This window comes from Delphinus delphis, chromosome 11, assembly GCF_949987515.2.
Source record: "Delphinus delphis chromosome 11, mDelDel1.2, whole genome shotgun sequence".
Taxonomy (NCBI): domain Eukaryota; kingdom Metazoa; phylum Chordata; class Mammalia; order Artiodactyla; family Delphinidae; genus Delphinus; species Delphinus delphis.
The window spans coordinates 4179895-4192293 of record NC_082693.1 but is presented as its reverse complement, the minus strand read 5'-3'; the positions used below and the strand labels follow the sequence as shown (position 1 = coordinate 4192293).

Sequence of the window (12399 nt, the reverse complement as noted above, 5' to 3'; positions counted from 1 at the left end):
CAGCAGCAGCTTCAACCGGAGAGCCTGGCCCGGGCATGCCCTGTGGAGGGTTGTTACGCTTTTTCTTAGTTTAAGGAGACACACTAGTCCGTCTCCGTGGCTGCGTTACACTCAGCAAAAACAAGATGGCTAAATCAATAGCCTCCAACCTTTGCCGAACACTTTAAGAAGGAACCATTGCAATGCCAATACGTTGGTGTCCAAAATGACATTGACTTAATCTGACTTGTGTGGATTTGTTGAATGCTGCTACTGGACCAGCAGAGCAGAACAAGCCCCCCGGGGGAGGGGGGGAAGCTTGCCCACCGAGCCCGCACATCTCCCGAGCTCTATCCCGGCTCCACACTCCATCCAGCTCCGCCCCCCAGATCACTCTCTTCCAACTCCAGTTTTCAGCCAGGGGGATGCTCTTCCTTGGGGTCCCACCTCTTGTTTGGGGGCTCCTGAGGCCCCAGATTTGACCAGTGTCTTGCCAAGCACCTACTCTGGTTCAGAACAAGCTGGATGTCTTCTTTTTTTTTAAATTTATTTATTTTAATTTATTTATTTTTGGCTGTGTTGGGTCTTTGTTGCTGCGCGCAGGCTTTCTCTAGTTCCGGCGAGCGGGGGCTACTCTTTGTTGCAGTGCGTGGGCTTCTCATTGCGGTGGCTTCTCTTGTTGCGGAGCATGAACTCTAGGCGCATGGGCTTCAGTAGTTGCAGCATGTGGGCTCAGTAGTTGTGGCTTGCAGGCTCAGTAGTTGTGGCTTGCAGGCTCAGTAGTTGTGGCTCGTGGGCTCTAGAGCACAGGCTCAGTAGTTGTGGCCCATGGGCTTAGCTGCTCCATGGCATGTGGGATCTTCCCGGACCAGGGCTCGAACCCGTGTCCCCTGTATTGGCAGGTGGATTCTTAACCACTGCGCCACCAGGGAAGCCCTGGATGTTCCCCCATCCCGCTGGTAACTCCCTTCGTTCTCACGCTGTAGCCAGAGGCATGGCACGCAAGGGCAGAGCTGAGCCGGTCCCACGGGCTTCAAGCCTCTCAGCGGGCACCCACTGCTCTTAGCTTAAAGTTCAAACTCACCCACCGGCTCACAGGCTGTGACCCCTGCCCAGCCAGGGCAGCTGCCTCTCACAGCACACCTGGCAGGAACCCAGCGCTCACAGTGCAGCCGGGATGCTCCAGGAGCAGACAGCACAGGGGCCAGGTGGCATCGCCGTGGGGCGCCCACGGGCTGGGGCAGGAGTAAGAGCAGGATGGCAGGGGGAGCGGCCCCACCGGCGCTCCTCTGACTTGGTTGGTCCTCAGCAGATGACAGAGGGTCACCTGCTCTCGGCCCCAAGGTCCCCCGGTAACTGTCCTTGGGGAGGCTCCCAGGGACCCCACTCCACTGGACCTTCGAGAGGGTCGCCTCAGACTCCTCAGTCCTCAGCGAACCCCCGGGGGCTTCGGGGCACAGCAGCCGTGGGAAGGGGTGCCAAGGTGGGTGCTCAGGACAATTCGTGCCAGCCTGGCCTCCCCCTGAGGAGGGGGGCAGATCTCCACGTGTGGAGGGACTCAGGGAGACCCCGTGCTGTGCCTACCCTTCCTTCCCGCCCAGCCCGTCCACCCACCCCTCTCCTGTTCCTTGTCACTGTGACGATGACAGCAGAGGAAAACCCACAAGCCAGAACCCCAGCTGAGGGAGCTGGGAGCCTCCCGCTGCCGCTGGCCGGCAGATCAGGGCTCTCGTGCTCCAATGCCGCCCTCCGTCCCCGCCGACCATCTCTTGCTGACGGGTGCCTCCTGCCCTCTGAAGGCCGTGCCAGGGCCACCCTCAGCAGGTGCGGCCCCCTCAGTCCTGGGAGAGACGCCAGGCCCACACGAACCCAGGAACGTCGCAGGGACGGGGGAGAGGCTGTACCTAGAGCTGACAGCCCCGCCCCACTGGGGGCCTCTGAGAACTTGTTCCTGGCCCCGCCCTCACACGCTTACAGGACCCCAGGACTGGCCATCTGTGGCGGGTGGCGGACACTGAGGTGGGAGCTGGCCTCTCGCGCGGCCAGGCCGCCGGGACAGGCCCCTGACCCCAGACAGCCCTCCCCACCCAGCAGATCTGTAGCCTGGGCCCGAGGAGGTGGCGAGAGGTCCTTGCTGTGGGCTGTGCGTGGACAAGGCAGGCTGGTCCCCACAGCAACACCTCGTGAAAAAGCCACAGTCGTGGCTCAGTGGATACAAACACCACAAAGAGACAGGCTGCGTGTGCTTTTGACACGTTATCAGTTTTTATTTAAAAACATGCTAAAAACATGGCGTTCCGTAAGCCAGGACCAGGAGGAAGGAAGCGCACAGATACGGCATCGCAAGCAGAAAAGTGCATTGAAAACAGCACGCGTGCCCCCCCGCTCGGCCATGCTGCCCCAGCGGGCAGCGTGTGGGCACAAGCCCCAGGCCTGGCCCTCGAGGGGCCCGGTCAGCGTGGCGAGGCAAGGACACGGCCTGGCCTTGGCCTCGTGGCGGCGGAGCGGGGGGATGGGAGAACAGGAACGCAAGAGGCCGGCCCTGGAGGGCTGAGGGGCGGGGGGACCTCAGGCACCCGGCTCCCGCTCCGTCCTGGCTGGGTCGCTGCTGTTAGCACCTCCACCAGCGGTGGGCAGGGGCCGGAGAGGCGGGACATCCTTTCCATCCACCTGGACCACTCTTTGGCCACCAAAGCAAGGACGGACGGCCATCTGGTCCAAGTGAAACCAGAACACCTGCATGAGGGCCTGGGGTGGGCCAGCAACCTTTCCAGGGTGAGGGGCCACGACGCAGGCCCACGCTGGAGGGGAGAGAGGAGAGGGCCTCCAGCGGGGGAACAGGGGTCGGCACCTGCTGGGGTCCGCAAGGGCCGTGCTCAGCCCTGCTGGCTCACCTCCCTTGCGAGACGGCTGCAGAGAGAGGCCGAGTGGAGACAGGCACTCCCCTGACGTCTGCAGGACCTTGGCCTTGGGAGTCAACTCTGTAAACCGCCTGCATCAGACCCCACTGAGCTAACTGTGACCTTGGCAGGGGAGTCGCCAAGGAGGGGTTTCCCTCAGGTAGTGCTGCGCTCGACAGCAGGGTCGGGAGAAACCGAGCAGGTGCTGGGCCCCATCACTGACGTCACACGGTGCGGTGGGGACCGCTCTGCATGATGGGAGAGGGCCTGGAAGGAGCCCCCCCGGCCCCGTGCGCGGACTCGGCCGAATCACGGAACAGCCAAGCACAGGGTCAGGCGAGAAGGCAGTTTGGGGAACTGTGGACAAGGCTCTGTGGACAGACGGACGGGGCAGGGGCTGGCGGGAGGAGGGGGCCGGAGGACGCCCCTTGAAGCCCCAGAAACAGAAGATGCCAGCGAGGCCATACACCACCAAGGTGCTAGGCTTTCGCTGCTGATTTTAACAAAACTTTTACATTGCATTGATAGGCGTAAACCCCCCCCCAAGATAAACCCATTAAGCAGCAGTGCCACTGTGCCGCCCGAATGCTCGTTTGTGGAGGGTCCCTCGCGGCGGAATGGTGGTGCGTCCTCTCTGGGCTCTGCAGACCTGGGCTCCCGGGAAGGCAGGGCCAGAGGGCGGGGAAGGCCCGTCCCCTGTGGCCTCCGCCCACGGCCCTGCCCACAGGCTTTCCCATGAGCATCCCACTCCCGTCTCAGGAGGTGGGCTCTGCTCTGCCCAACCCGCTGAGCGCACCCTGCTCTCTGCTGCCCCACACCCAGAAGCTCGACTCCCGAGCACACCAAAAGCTCTGTACTGGTCCCAACCGTCTTGTACTTAAGGGAGAAGGGGGCTGCTGGCTGGGTGGCCAGGTCTCAGCTCTCGGAACAGACAGGTGGAGGCTGGGGAGGAGACAGGGCCCCCCAGGAGGTCAGGGCACCCATCCAAACAGTGCAGAACAAAGGCAGCGCCCAGGTGAGGCCCACCTGGGGAAGCACCAGCTGGTGGGGAAACCTTTCCAATCTCAGCCCCATGGACTCTTGACTTATTTTTCTAACTGCACAACTTGCTTAGACCAGCATGAACCCTAGTCGGGGCACCCCGCGGCAGTCGGATGCCCCCCAACTGTCCATCTCCAGGCCCTGACTCAGGCTGCTGTGTCCTGGGGCGACCGTAACAGGATCCCGTCTGACCTCTCTTGGGTCTCGGTACTCTGCCTTGGGGTCGCAGAGGACGTGATCACCAGTCACCTCAGCATCGATGAACCCCAGGGAAGGAGATGAGGTCCTGGGACCCGGGTGGACGTCTCTCCCTCCCTCCCAGCAGGGAGTCAGCAGCCAAGCGACTCTGGCTGGAGCGACCACGGCTCCGCCTCCCCTCTGGTGGTCGTGGGTCCTCTGCCGCTGTCTGAGCAGCTCCACGGAAGGACCGCTTCCCCTTCCAGAAGCAATGTGAGAGAGTAAGCAGCGTCTGAACTACAGAGGTATTTGTCCAAGAGTTTCTAGCAGGAATGTCTGTGAAATAACGTGTTTGCAGAACCTGTCGCGGGAATGCCCGCAGGGGTGGAAGGGGAGCCTCCCGGGCCCACAGAGGGCAGGAGGGAGGAAGAAGGGAAAAGGAACTGCTCATCAGTGACGCATAAGGACCCACGACCGCTCGGCCTCGTTCCCAAGCAAAGCACCCGCAGCCCCCAGAGGACCCCCGGCCCGGGCCTCTCACGCGGCCTGGGCCTCGGCAAACGCTGCACCCTGCAGGCCTCGCCCCCGCACGGCCTCCTGCGCCTCCGTCTCCCCTGCCCCTCCCAGGCTCCCTGCTCCCCCACCCTCAGTGCATCCTGGCGAGAGCCTCCTGAGTGTGCACAGCGGTCTGTCCTGACAGAAACCGGGCGGACATGCCCTGTCCCTGCCTGTCCCCACCCTCAGAAAGAAAATCAAACCGTTACAGAAATCAACGCAGTAAAAAGTTATAAATCAGAAAGCTAACCCTAAACTTATCCAAGAGATAGTATTCCTGAATAATCGTAATCAGAGTAAAATAAAATAGAAAAGTTACACTGTAAGGTATAAAAAGCCTGGGCGAGATGTTTCCAGGGGCCCGGCCGGGAGACGGTCAGCCCCGCCCGCATCCGCGCACCCGCTCTCCGGGTGGCCAGGGGCACCGGGGCCTCCGCCGCGCAGTCTCTCCACCGGGAGGGAGCCCTGCGCCTCCCGCCCCACGCCACGCGGGGACAAAGTGTCAGCGGAGGAAGGACAGGGCAGAAGCGCACTGGTGCCGGGGGGCTCCCAGAGCACACCGCCTGCCCACCCTGTCTTCTTTGGCAAATACACAGGAATCCGGGCACCCCGGCACCCCGAGGTCTCTGCACCTCCTCCTCCCTGGCCTCCGCCCGCCGAGAAGGCTGCAGTGGGCGGCGGGGAAGGCGGGCCGGGGCGGCGGGCGCAGGGGTCAGCAGTCTGGAGGGTGCGGGCAGGCGACACAAGCTGAAGGCCTCTTCCCAGGCGCAGTGTCCGCGGGGCCGGGGCGTTCGGCCGGCCCGCTCAGGCGTCATATTTTTTCCCAGTCCGGTGGATGTGCTGGAAGAGGGTCATGGAGAAGGCCATGCCCAGAATCTGAAAGACACGGGGAAGGCCTCAGATGGGGGCCACGGGCACCCAGAGAGCATGAGGCAGCCCCCTGCAGGATGCAGATGCTGGCGGAGTGAGGACGATGCAGAAAAGGGGAGGCCGCACGTGGGGACCTCGGCCGCTCGGACTGTCCGTGTGGGACGTCACCGAGCTTCAAGGCCCAGAAACCTGCCGTCTCAGAGCGCTGCGGTGAGGGCAGGACCTGACCCTAAGTGGCAGCCGACGGGGAGCTGGGGGCGTGGGGGTAGCGGCAGGACGTGGACAGCCCCCCGCCTCACTTCCGCGGGGTCCTGGGGTACATGGCGTGGCGTCTGACCGCTGCTCCGCTGGGAGGAAGTTACCACTCATCTGGGTCCCCTCAACCCCCCGATCCCGAGCGGGGCAGAACGTGCAGGAAGCCAGCCTGCGGCCTCCCGGGCACCGGCACTCGCCGCGAATCCCGCGGCCAAGGACACCGTACTTCCCGCGGCACTCACACTCAAGGTCTGCCCGTGACCTTGGAGACCGAGGGGCCCAGCCTGGCCCCGGCGTCCTGGTCCAGGCCGGGCTGCAGGCAGCCCCGAGCCGAGCCCCACTCTCGGCACCGGAGAGACCCTTGCTCCCATGAGCCCGTCTTCCGTCAGAGCCCTGAGCAGGGACAGTGGCTTGTCTGCTAAGCTCGGAGGCTCGCAGATGACCAGACATGGTCCGGCCCGCAGGGTTTAGGGAAGAAAGGGGACCTCGTGCAGGAGCTCATCTCCTCGTGGATGGACCAGTCAGGGTCAGGTGGTCACCAAGGGTAGGAGTTACACACAAGTGGGCAAGGGGGAGCCCATAATGCCCCCCCAGAAAGGCCAGGGGCTCCTGCTCTCACCACGTCAGCCTTCTCTTCAAGGAGGGAGCCGGGGGCCCCTGCGAGTCCCCCTCCGTCACCCACGCTGGGCCTTGCACAGCATGACCGCCCGCGAAACGCTGGCTGAGGGCAGCGAGCCCTTCCCGAGCACCTCCCCCGTGCGACGTGTCGGCTATTAAACTCACATAACGCTGAGAAGCGGCCCACGATCACGCCCACTACGCGGACGTGTAAACGAAGGCACAGCGGCTCAGCCACCTGCCAGGTCGCACGTATCCCACGGGATGGGGCAGACCCCACGGAGGCACCTGTAGGCCTTGCTCACAGCTGACGCCTGAGGACTCACCGCCGTTCAGTTCAGTCACAGGGTAAACGTCCCCGTGCTGTGGGGACAGGCACGTCACAGGCAAACCCATGGGGGCTTCCTACAGGCTCGCACAGGCCCCGGGGGCGCAGCCCGGGCGGGGAGGGGCAGGTCGGTCCTCTCTACCTCGGGCTTTGGGGCTGGGCTGCGCGAGGCTGGACGGCCCCCTTACCTGCACGATCAGGATGCACATCCCCACCGTGCCGAGCACGTGTTTATTGTCATCAAACCACATCTTCACCTTCTCGTAGCAGCCCTGGGGAGTGAGGACCAGAGCTTCAGGCGCCGGCGTGACCCTCTCTGCGCCTCTGCCACTGCCCCCGGCCCCGGTCCTCTTGCCTTCGAGCATCTCCCCCAGGGGTTCCGCCTACAAGGCCCCGCCGCACAGCCCCAGACCCCATTCCCTCCGACCTCCAACGCCCCCAGATGTGGGCCCAGATCCCCCACTGCCCACCTGCCTTCTGGCTTCAGGCCTGTGCATCCCCGCCCGTCCCACATTAAGCCACCTCCTTGGTGGCCCGGGCCACCGTCCCCAGGCTGTCCACCGCACGGACCCCTGGGGTGGGGTGGGGTGCAGCCTCACCGTCCTCCACACGGGGGCGCTGCTGTTGCGCCCACAGCCCTGGGAGTTCTCCATGCAGCAGCGGTCGGGAACCGTGTTCTCCCCCAGCACCGGGTACCAGTCTGTGTAGTCGGTGACACCACAGCACCGCATCTGCAGGGGGAGGGGCCCAGGGTCAGACGGGCCACACCCAGCTTCCCCGTTGGGCTTCCCCTGTCACCCGGCCCAGGGGTGACAGCCTTCTTGTCCCTTCTTTGGGCCTCAGCCGGGCCCAGGGGAGGAAGTGATCGCTCCTTCCTGGAGGCTGGATGGGGAGAAGGCAATGTCACCTGCCCTCTGAGCTGGGCGCTGGGCGCTGGGCGCTGGGCAGGCCGCTCAGCCCTCCGCTCGCCCACCAGCGCCCTGGCTCTTGGCTCTGTGGATCGCCCAAGCTGGCTGTAGCCCCCTGCCCCCTCGCGCTGTGCTAACTCCTTTCCTCTTAGAACAGAACCTCTTGAGTCATGACAAGGGAGGCAACCCTGCTGCTAAAATAAGTTGTCGTTCGTGCCAAAGCTTCAGAAAGGAAGGGCTTGGACGAGGTGCCCTCTCGATCATCCGTCCTTCCCAGCTCCCTGGGCCCCGCAGCTGCAGGCCACGTCCAGGCCCTGCTTGCCGACCCCCTCACCCCTCTGCGGCTGCCACACGGTGTCTGACCCAGAAGGCCAGGGTGCCCAGCCGGGTCCCAGAGTCTGAGGCCAGGCCCCGCCGTCCCACCCAGCACGACCCCGCACCTCGGCCTGAATGATGTTCCAGGCGTTCTTAAGCCCCACGTTGTTCTCCGAGTTGTACAGCAGCAGGCCTTCCTTCAGGTCCTTCCTGGCGTTCTCATTCACCTGGCAGGTGAGGGCAGACTCAGGTTGGGCGAAAGCAGGAGGCCGCCCCGCTCCCCAGCTCTCCCAGGTTGGCCAGGACAGCTGGCCACAGCTCTCCCGGGCGGGGGAGGCCCGCCGGGGGCCGGGCGGTGACCCTGGAGAGCCGAGCTCTTCGGGCCAGAGCTGTGACACGGAGGCGGGGACAGCCCAAGCCGCTCAGCTGCCCTGGTCCCAGGACCAGCCCCGCACAGGCCACCTGCCTCCAGGCCATGACACCCCCCAACGCTGCCCCTGTCGGGACACACCCTGGGAACTGCAGGGTGCGGATCAGCTGTCCCGAGCGTGGGCCACCTCTGCTTTGTCTGTGAAGTTGGAAAATAGCCTCTATCTCTGGGGTTGTGAGAGCTAGAGGAAAGGACTCCCATAAAGAGCTGAGAACAAGGCTGGCCCGCAGGGATCTTGCAGTATTATTCGTGCCTCCTTTTCAGAGATGCAAAGGAACTACTGTTAACAAATCCTAAGAGTGCCTCTCCCTCTCAGCGTGGCCCGGGCGCCTCCTTCAAGACCCAAGGAGAAGATGGTAACACGGTTCTGGGTACAACGCACCCAAAGGGCCCACCGAGCCCAAAGCCCACGCTTGGCCAGTCGTTCCTGGTGGTCCCAGAAGAAGTTCCCCAACTTTGCAGGGAACCGTCCAGCCTGGCGGGGTCGCCAGGGGTCCCCGCTCCACCCTCCTGACCCCCCGGGGCAGCCTGGGAGCAGCTGTCTGTCCCCAAAGGTCTCTGGAATCACAGCTGCCTCCACTGTGAGCCCTACACACTGTCACCTGGAAGCTTCCCCTGTGTTACCAATAGGTTACCCTCCTATCACCCAGCCCAGGCACCTAGTGAGCCCTGCATCCCTTCCCCACAACTGTGTTTGAATACTCCCAGTGACGGGGAGCTCTCTGTGCCACAGGCCGTCCGTGGCATCCCGTGGTCATTGGAGGACTCCACTTCCTAAGACTACACTAGGTAATGAGCCCCCACCAAAACCTCTCCTCCAGGCCCTTCTTAGCTCTCCTCTCCTCACAAGTATGAACTGTCACTGCTTTTCCTCCAGCTTCCCGGACCCAACCCCGGGGGCAAGGAAGTTCCATACGCCCCCTCCCCTCCTGGAAGGCTTACCTTGTCCGTGTAGACAAAGAAGAGGATAATTAAGATCAGCTCCGCCAGGAGGGTGATCAACAAGACGATGAAAAACTGCAAAGAGAAGGTGCAGGCGTGGGCACGTGGCAGCGGTCCCGGGCGGGGACGGGGTGCAAACGGGGTGGCCGGGGACAGGTAACACCTAGACAGGACTTCCCAGGTACGGGAGAGGCCACGGCTCCTGAGGACTCCCAGATGGGGAGGGCAGGGAGAGGAGGCAGACACCAGTCAAGGAGTGGGAGGGGCACCTAGGGCAGGGGCAGCCAATCATGAGGAAGAGGGGCGGGGTCAGGCAAAGACCATTCTAGGAGCTACTTCTCCGGGCTCAAGCTGGGCACCCAGGGGGCTCAGGGGCTCAGATGCAGGGCGATCCAGCGTTCGGAGGGCTGGGGGGTCTGGGGTCCAACTTACACTCAGAAGGAGGCACCTGTTCTCCTTGACGGCGCCCAGGCAGCCGAGGAAGCCCGTCACCATGACGACGGTGCCTATGGCAATGACGAGGTTGGCTGCAGACAGCGATGGGAAGCTGGGGGAGAAGGTGGCAAAATTGCCTTGGGACACGGAGAGCCAAATGCCCACTCCAAGCAGTCCACAGCCACAGAGCTGGAGAGAAAGGGAAGCCTGTTAGCCCGGCACTGCTCTGGTATCCGTCTCCACAAGACTCAAAGGACTGCGTGTCCCTCCACTGCCCCCACTTCCCCCGGCCCCAACCGTGAGACACGGACAGGGTGCAGCTGGGTGGTGTGACCTGCACGAAGCCCCCAGCCTCTCCGCGTCAAACGGGATGGAACTAGCTTCTCGAAGCTCAGAGGGTCACGTCAATGAGGACAAATTAAACAAGGCGCAGGGAAAGCACGTAACAAGTACGGAAGGTCCTAGCTGCACGTGCGTGGCCATGGGGGTGCCACTCAGCAGAGGAGGGCCTGGCGCTCCGGAAGGAGGCGGGGAGGGGCCACATGGTCATGGAAGCAAGTGAGGAGTTTGGGAGGGAACCGCCGAGCCAGTTTCTCAGAGCCAGACCCTGCGGTGACTGGGTCCCGCTGCCCTGACCAGAAGGGCCACCTGTCCATGGTCCTCAGGAGCTGGAAGAACAAATTTCACGCATATGGAAACAGGAAGGGGCTCCCTGGCCTGGCTGAGGGGCTGGCCGATGTGCAGGGCATGGGTCCGCCATGACCTCACCACCCATCCCAGGGAGCAGCAGCCGCCCCCGGCTGGAACCCACTCCGCTCCACGGCACCCCTGGGGCTGCGATGCCCGCGGCTGCAGTTTCCCACTCCCCGGGCAGCAGGTCTCCACAGCAGCCTTGTTTCACACTCCATAAGCTGACACCCCCCTGCTCCCTCCAGGGGCTCAAGGATGTCTGCGGGGTCTCGGGAGCTAGTTAGTCGGCCGACAGGTATCTATCGAGAACCTACAGCACAGAGGAGCCACAGCCACGTTAGGGACCTGCCTTCCCAGGGCCTCGGCTCGGACCAGACGGGAGCCAGGGGAGGGCAGCATCCACCCCAGGCCGTACGCACGGGGGCCAAGTAAGTGGCACAGAGTTCAGGTGGCAGGGGGAGGGGCAGCCCCGCAGGCACGTGCACGGGGCAGGTGGGGAATGAGACACTACCACTCCCTGTCTGGACCGTTGTGGGACTTGCAAAGAAAGAAGGCCCGTGAAGAGGGTGAGCAGGGCCAGGCGCCGGCATCCGGGAGACAGGTCCCGAGCCGGGCGCCATGCTGCGGCCCCCAGGATGCAAGCCCATCTCTGCTCTCGAGCTGCCCCCACTCCGGGGAGCGGACACGTGGCAGCGAGGGCCAGGCGGCCACACGCAGGCGCACAGCGGGAAGGCCAGGCACCGGCAGAGGCTGCCCAGGAGATGACTTCCTCTCTCATCTGCTCCACGAACCGGAATGGAGCTCCTACTCGTTAAAGCCGGGCCCTGCTCTAAGCACGGGGCAGCGGTGGCAACGGCGCCGGCAGAGACCCGCCCTGGGGAAGAGGGGACACACAAGCAAGCACACGACAGGCTTCCCAATGCCGTGAAGAGAAACAGTCAGGATGAGAGGGAGTGTGGGGCAGGGGGCAGGGAAGGCCCCTCGGGAAGGTGGCACTTGAGGAGGAACCCACAAGAGGGGAAGTAAATAAGCAGGCAAATAAGCGGGGGAAGAATGTTCTAGAGGAAACAGCAGTGCAAAGCCCTGGGGGGGGGGGGAGCCTGGCCAGCCGGGGACCAGAGGTGACAGAGTGACAGTGGTGGGGGACCGGCGGGTGGGAGCTCGCAGGCATCGGGAACGAAAATGGTGGTGTTCTTGATGGGATGGGAAGCCCGGGAGCAGGACAGGGACGTGATCTGTGGTTTCAGCAGGTCACTCTGGCTGCTGTGTGGAGAATAGGGCATCGGAGGGCAAAGTGCGATGGGCGAGCCATCAGGAAGCCACTGCCGTGACCAGGGGACCAGGCGGGGCTGGAGGGACCTCCAGCGGGAGGCTGTGCAGGAGTGCCGAGAGACAGTCCAATTCGAGATGTATTTGGAAGGGCTTGCTCGGCTTCGACGCATGAGTAGGATTTTGATAAATGAGGAGACGGAAAGGCAGTCCAGACGGGGCATGCCGAAAGAAGCGGGGCTATTCCCGCGCGGCACTAAACCGGAGACAGCTCCCAGGGCTGCAGATGGAGCCGGCCGAGCGGAGCAGCTGCTGGGGCCCCACGCCGTGGACAGCCGCCCTCGCCCCGTGCCCTGCGGCAGCCCCGCTGGAACGGGGCCGAGTCCGCGGTGTGGGCACACCGGGCCCAGAGCGGCCCCCCACGCAACGGGGCATCCACCCAGCTCAGCCAGGGACTGGGTGCCACCCACACCCGCAACCACCAGGTGGCGCCCCAAGCCGGTCAGAGCTCTGGGTTTGCAGGGAGGCTCAGAGACCTCCAACCTGTCACTGACTCTGCTCAATCCGGTCATTTTCTGTGGCTGCCGGCTCAATGTTTCCTTCATTAATCACACCGTGGAAATTCATGCTCTCCATGCTGGAGATTTATGGCTCTAAAAGCCAGACCCTGGAATGAAAAAGAGGAGA

The 12399-nt window shown here is 63.6% G+C and overlaps 1 protein-coding gene across 7 annotated transcripts in view; it reads right to left on the bottom strand.

Annotated features, from left to right (window-relative positions):
* Positions 1–2226: 2226 nt before the first annotated feature.
* Positions 2227–12399, bottom strand: part of TSPAN9 (tetraspanin 9) — a 182263-nt gene continuing 172090 nt past the window's right edge. For all 7 annotated transcript variants that reach the window (XM_060024126.1, XM_060024127.1, XM_060024130.1 and 4 more), the window contains 6 exons: positions 9751–9942; positions 9319–9393; positions 8072–8173; positions 7323–7454; positions 6912–6995; positions 2227–5528 (listed from right to left, as the gene is read on the bottom strand). In XM_060024126.1, coding sequence (XP_059880109.1) covers positions 5457–5528; positions 6912–6995; positions 7323–7454; positions 8072–8173; positions 9319–9393; positions 9751–9942 — 657 coding nt within the window. In that variant the 3' untranslated portion in view covers positions 2227–5456. The remainder of the gene's footprint in view (positions 5529–6911; positions 6996–7322; positions 7455–8071; positions 8174–9318; positions 9394–9750; positions 9943–12399) is intronic.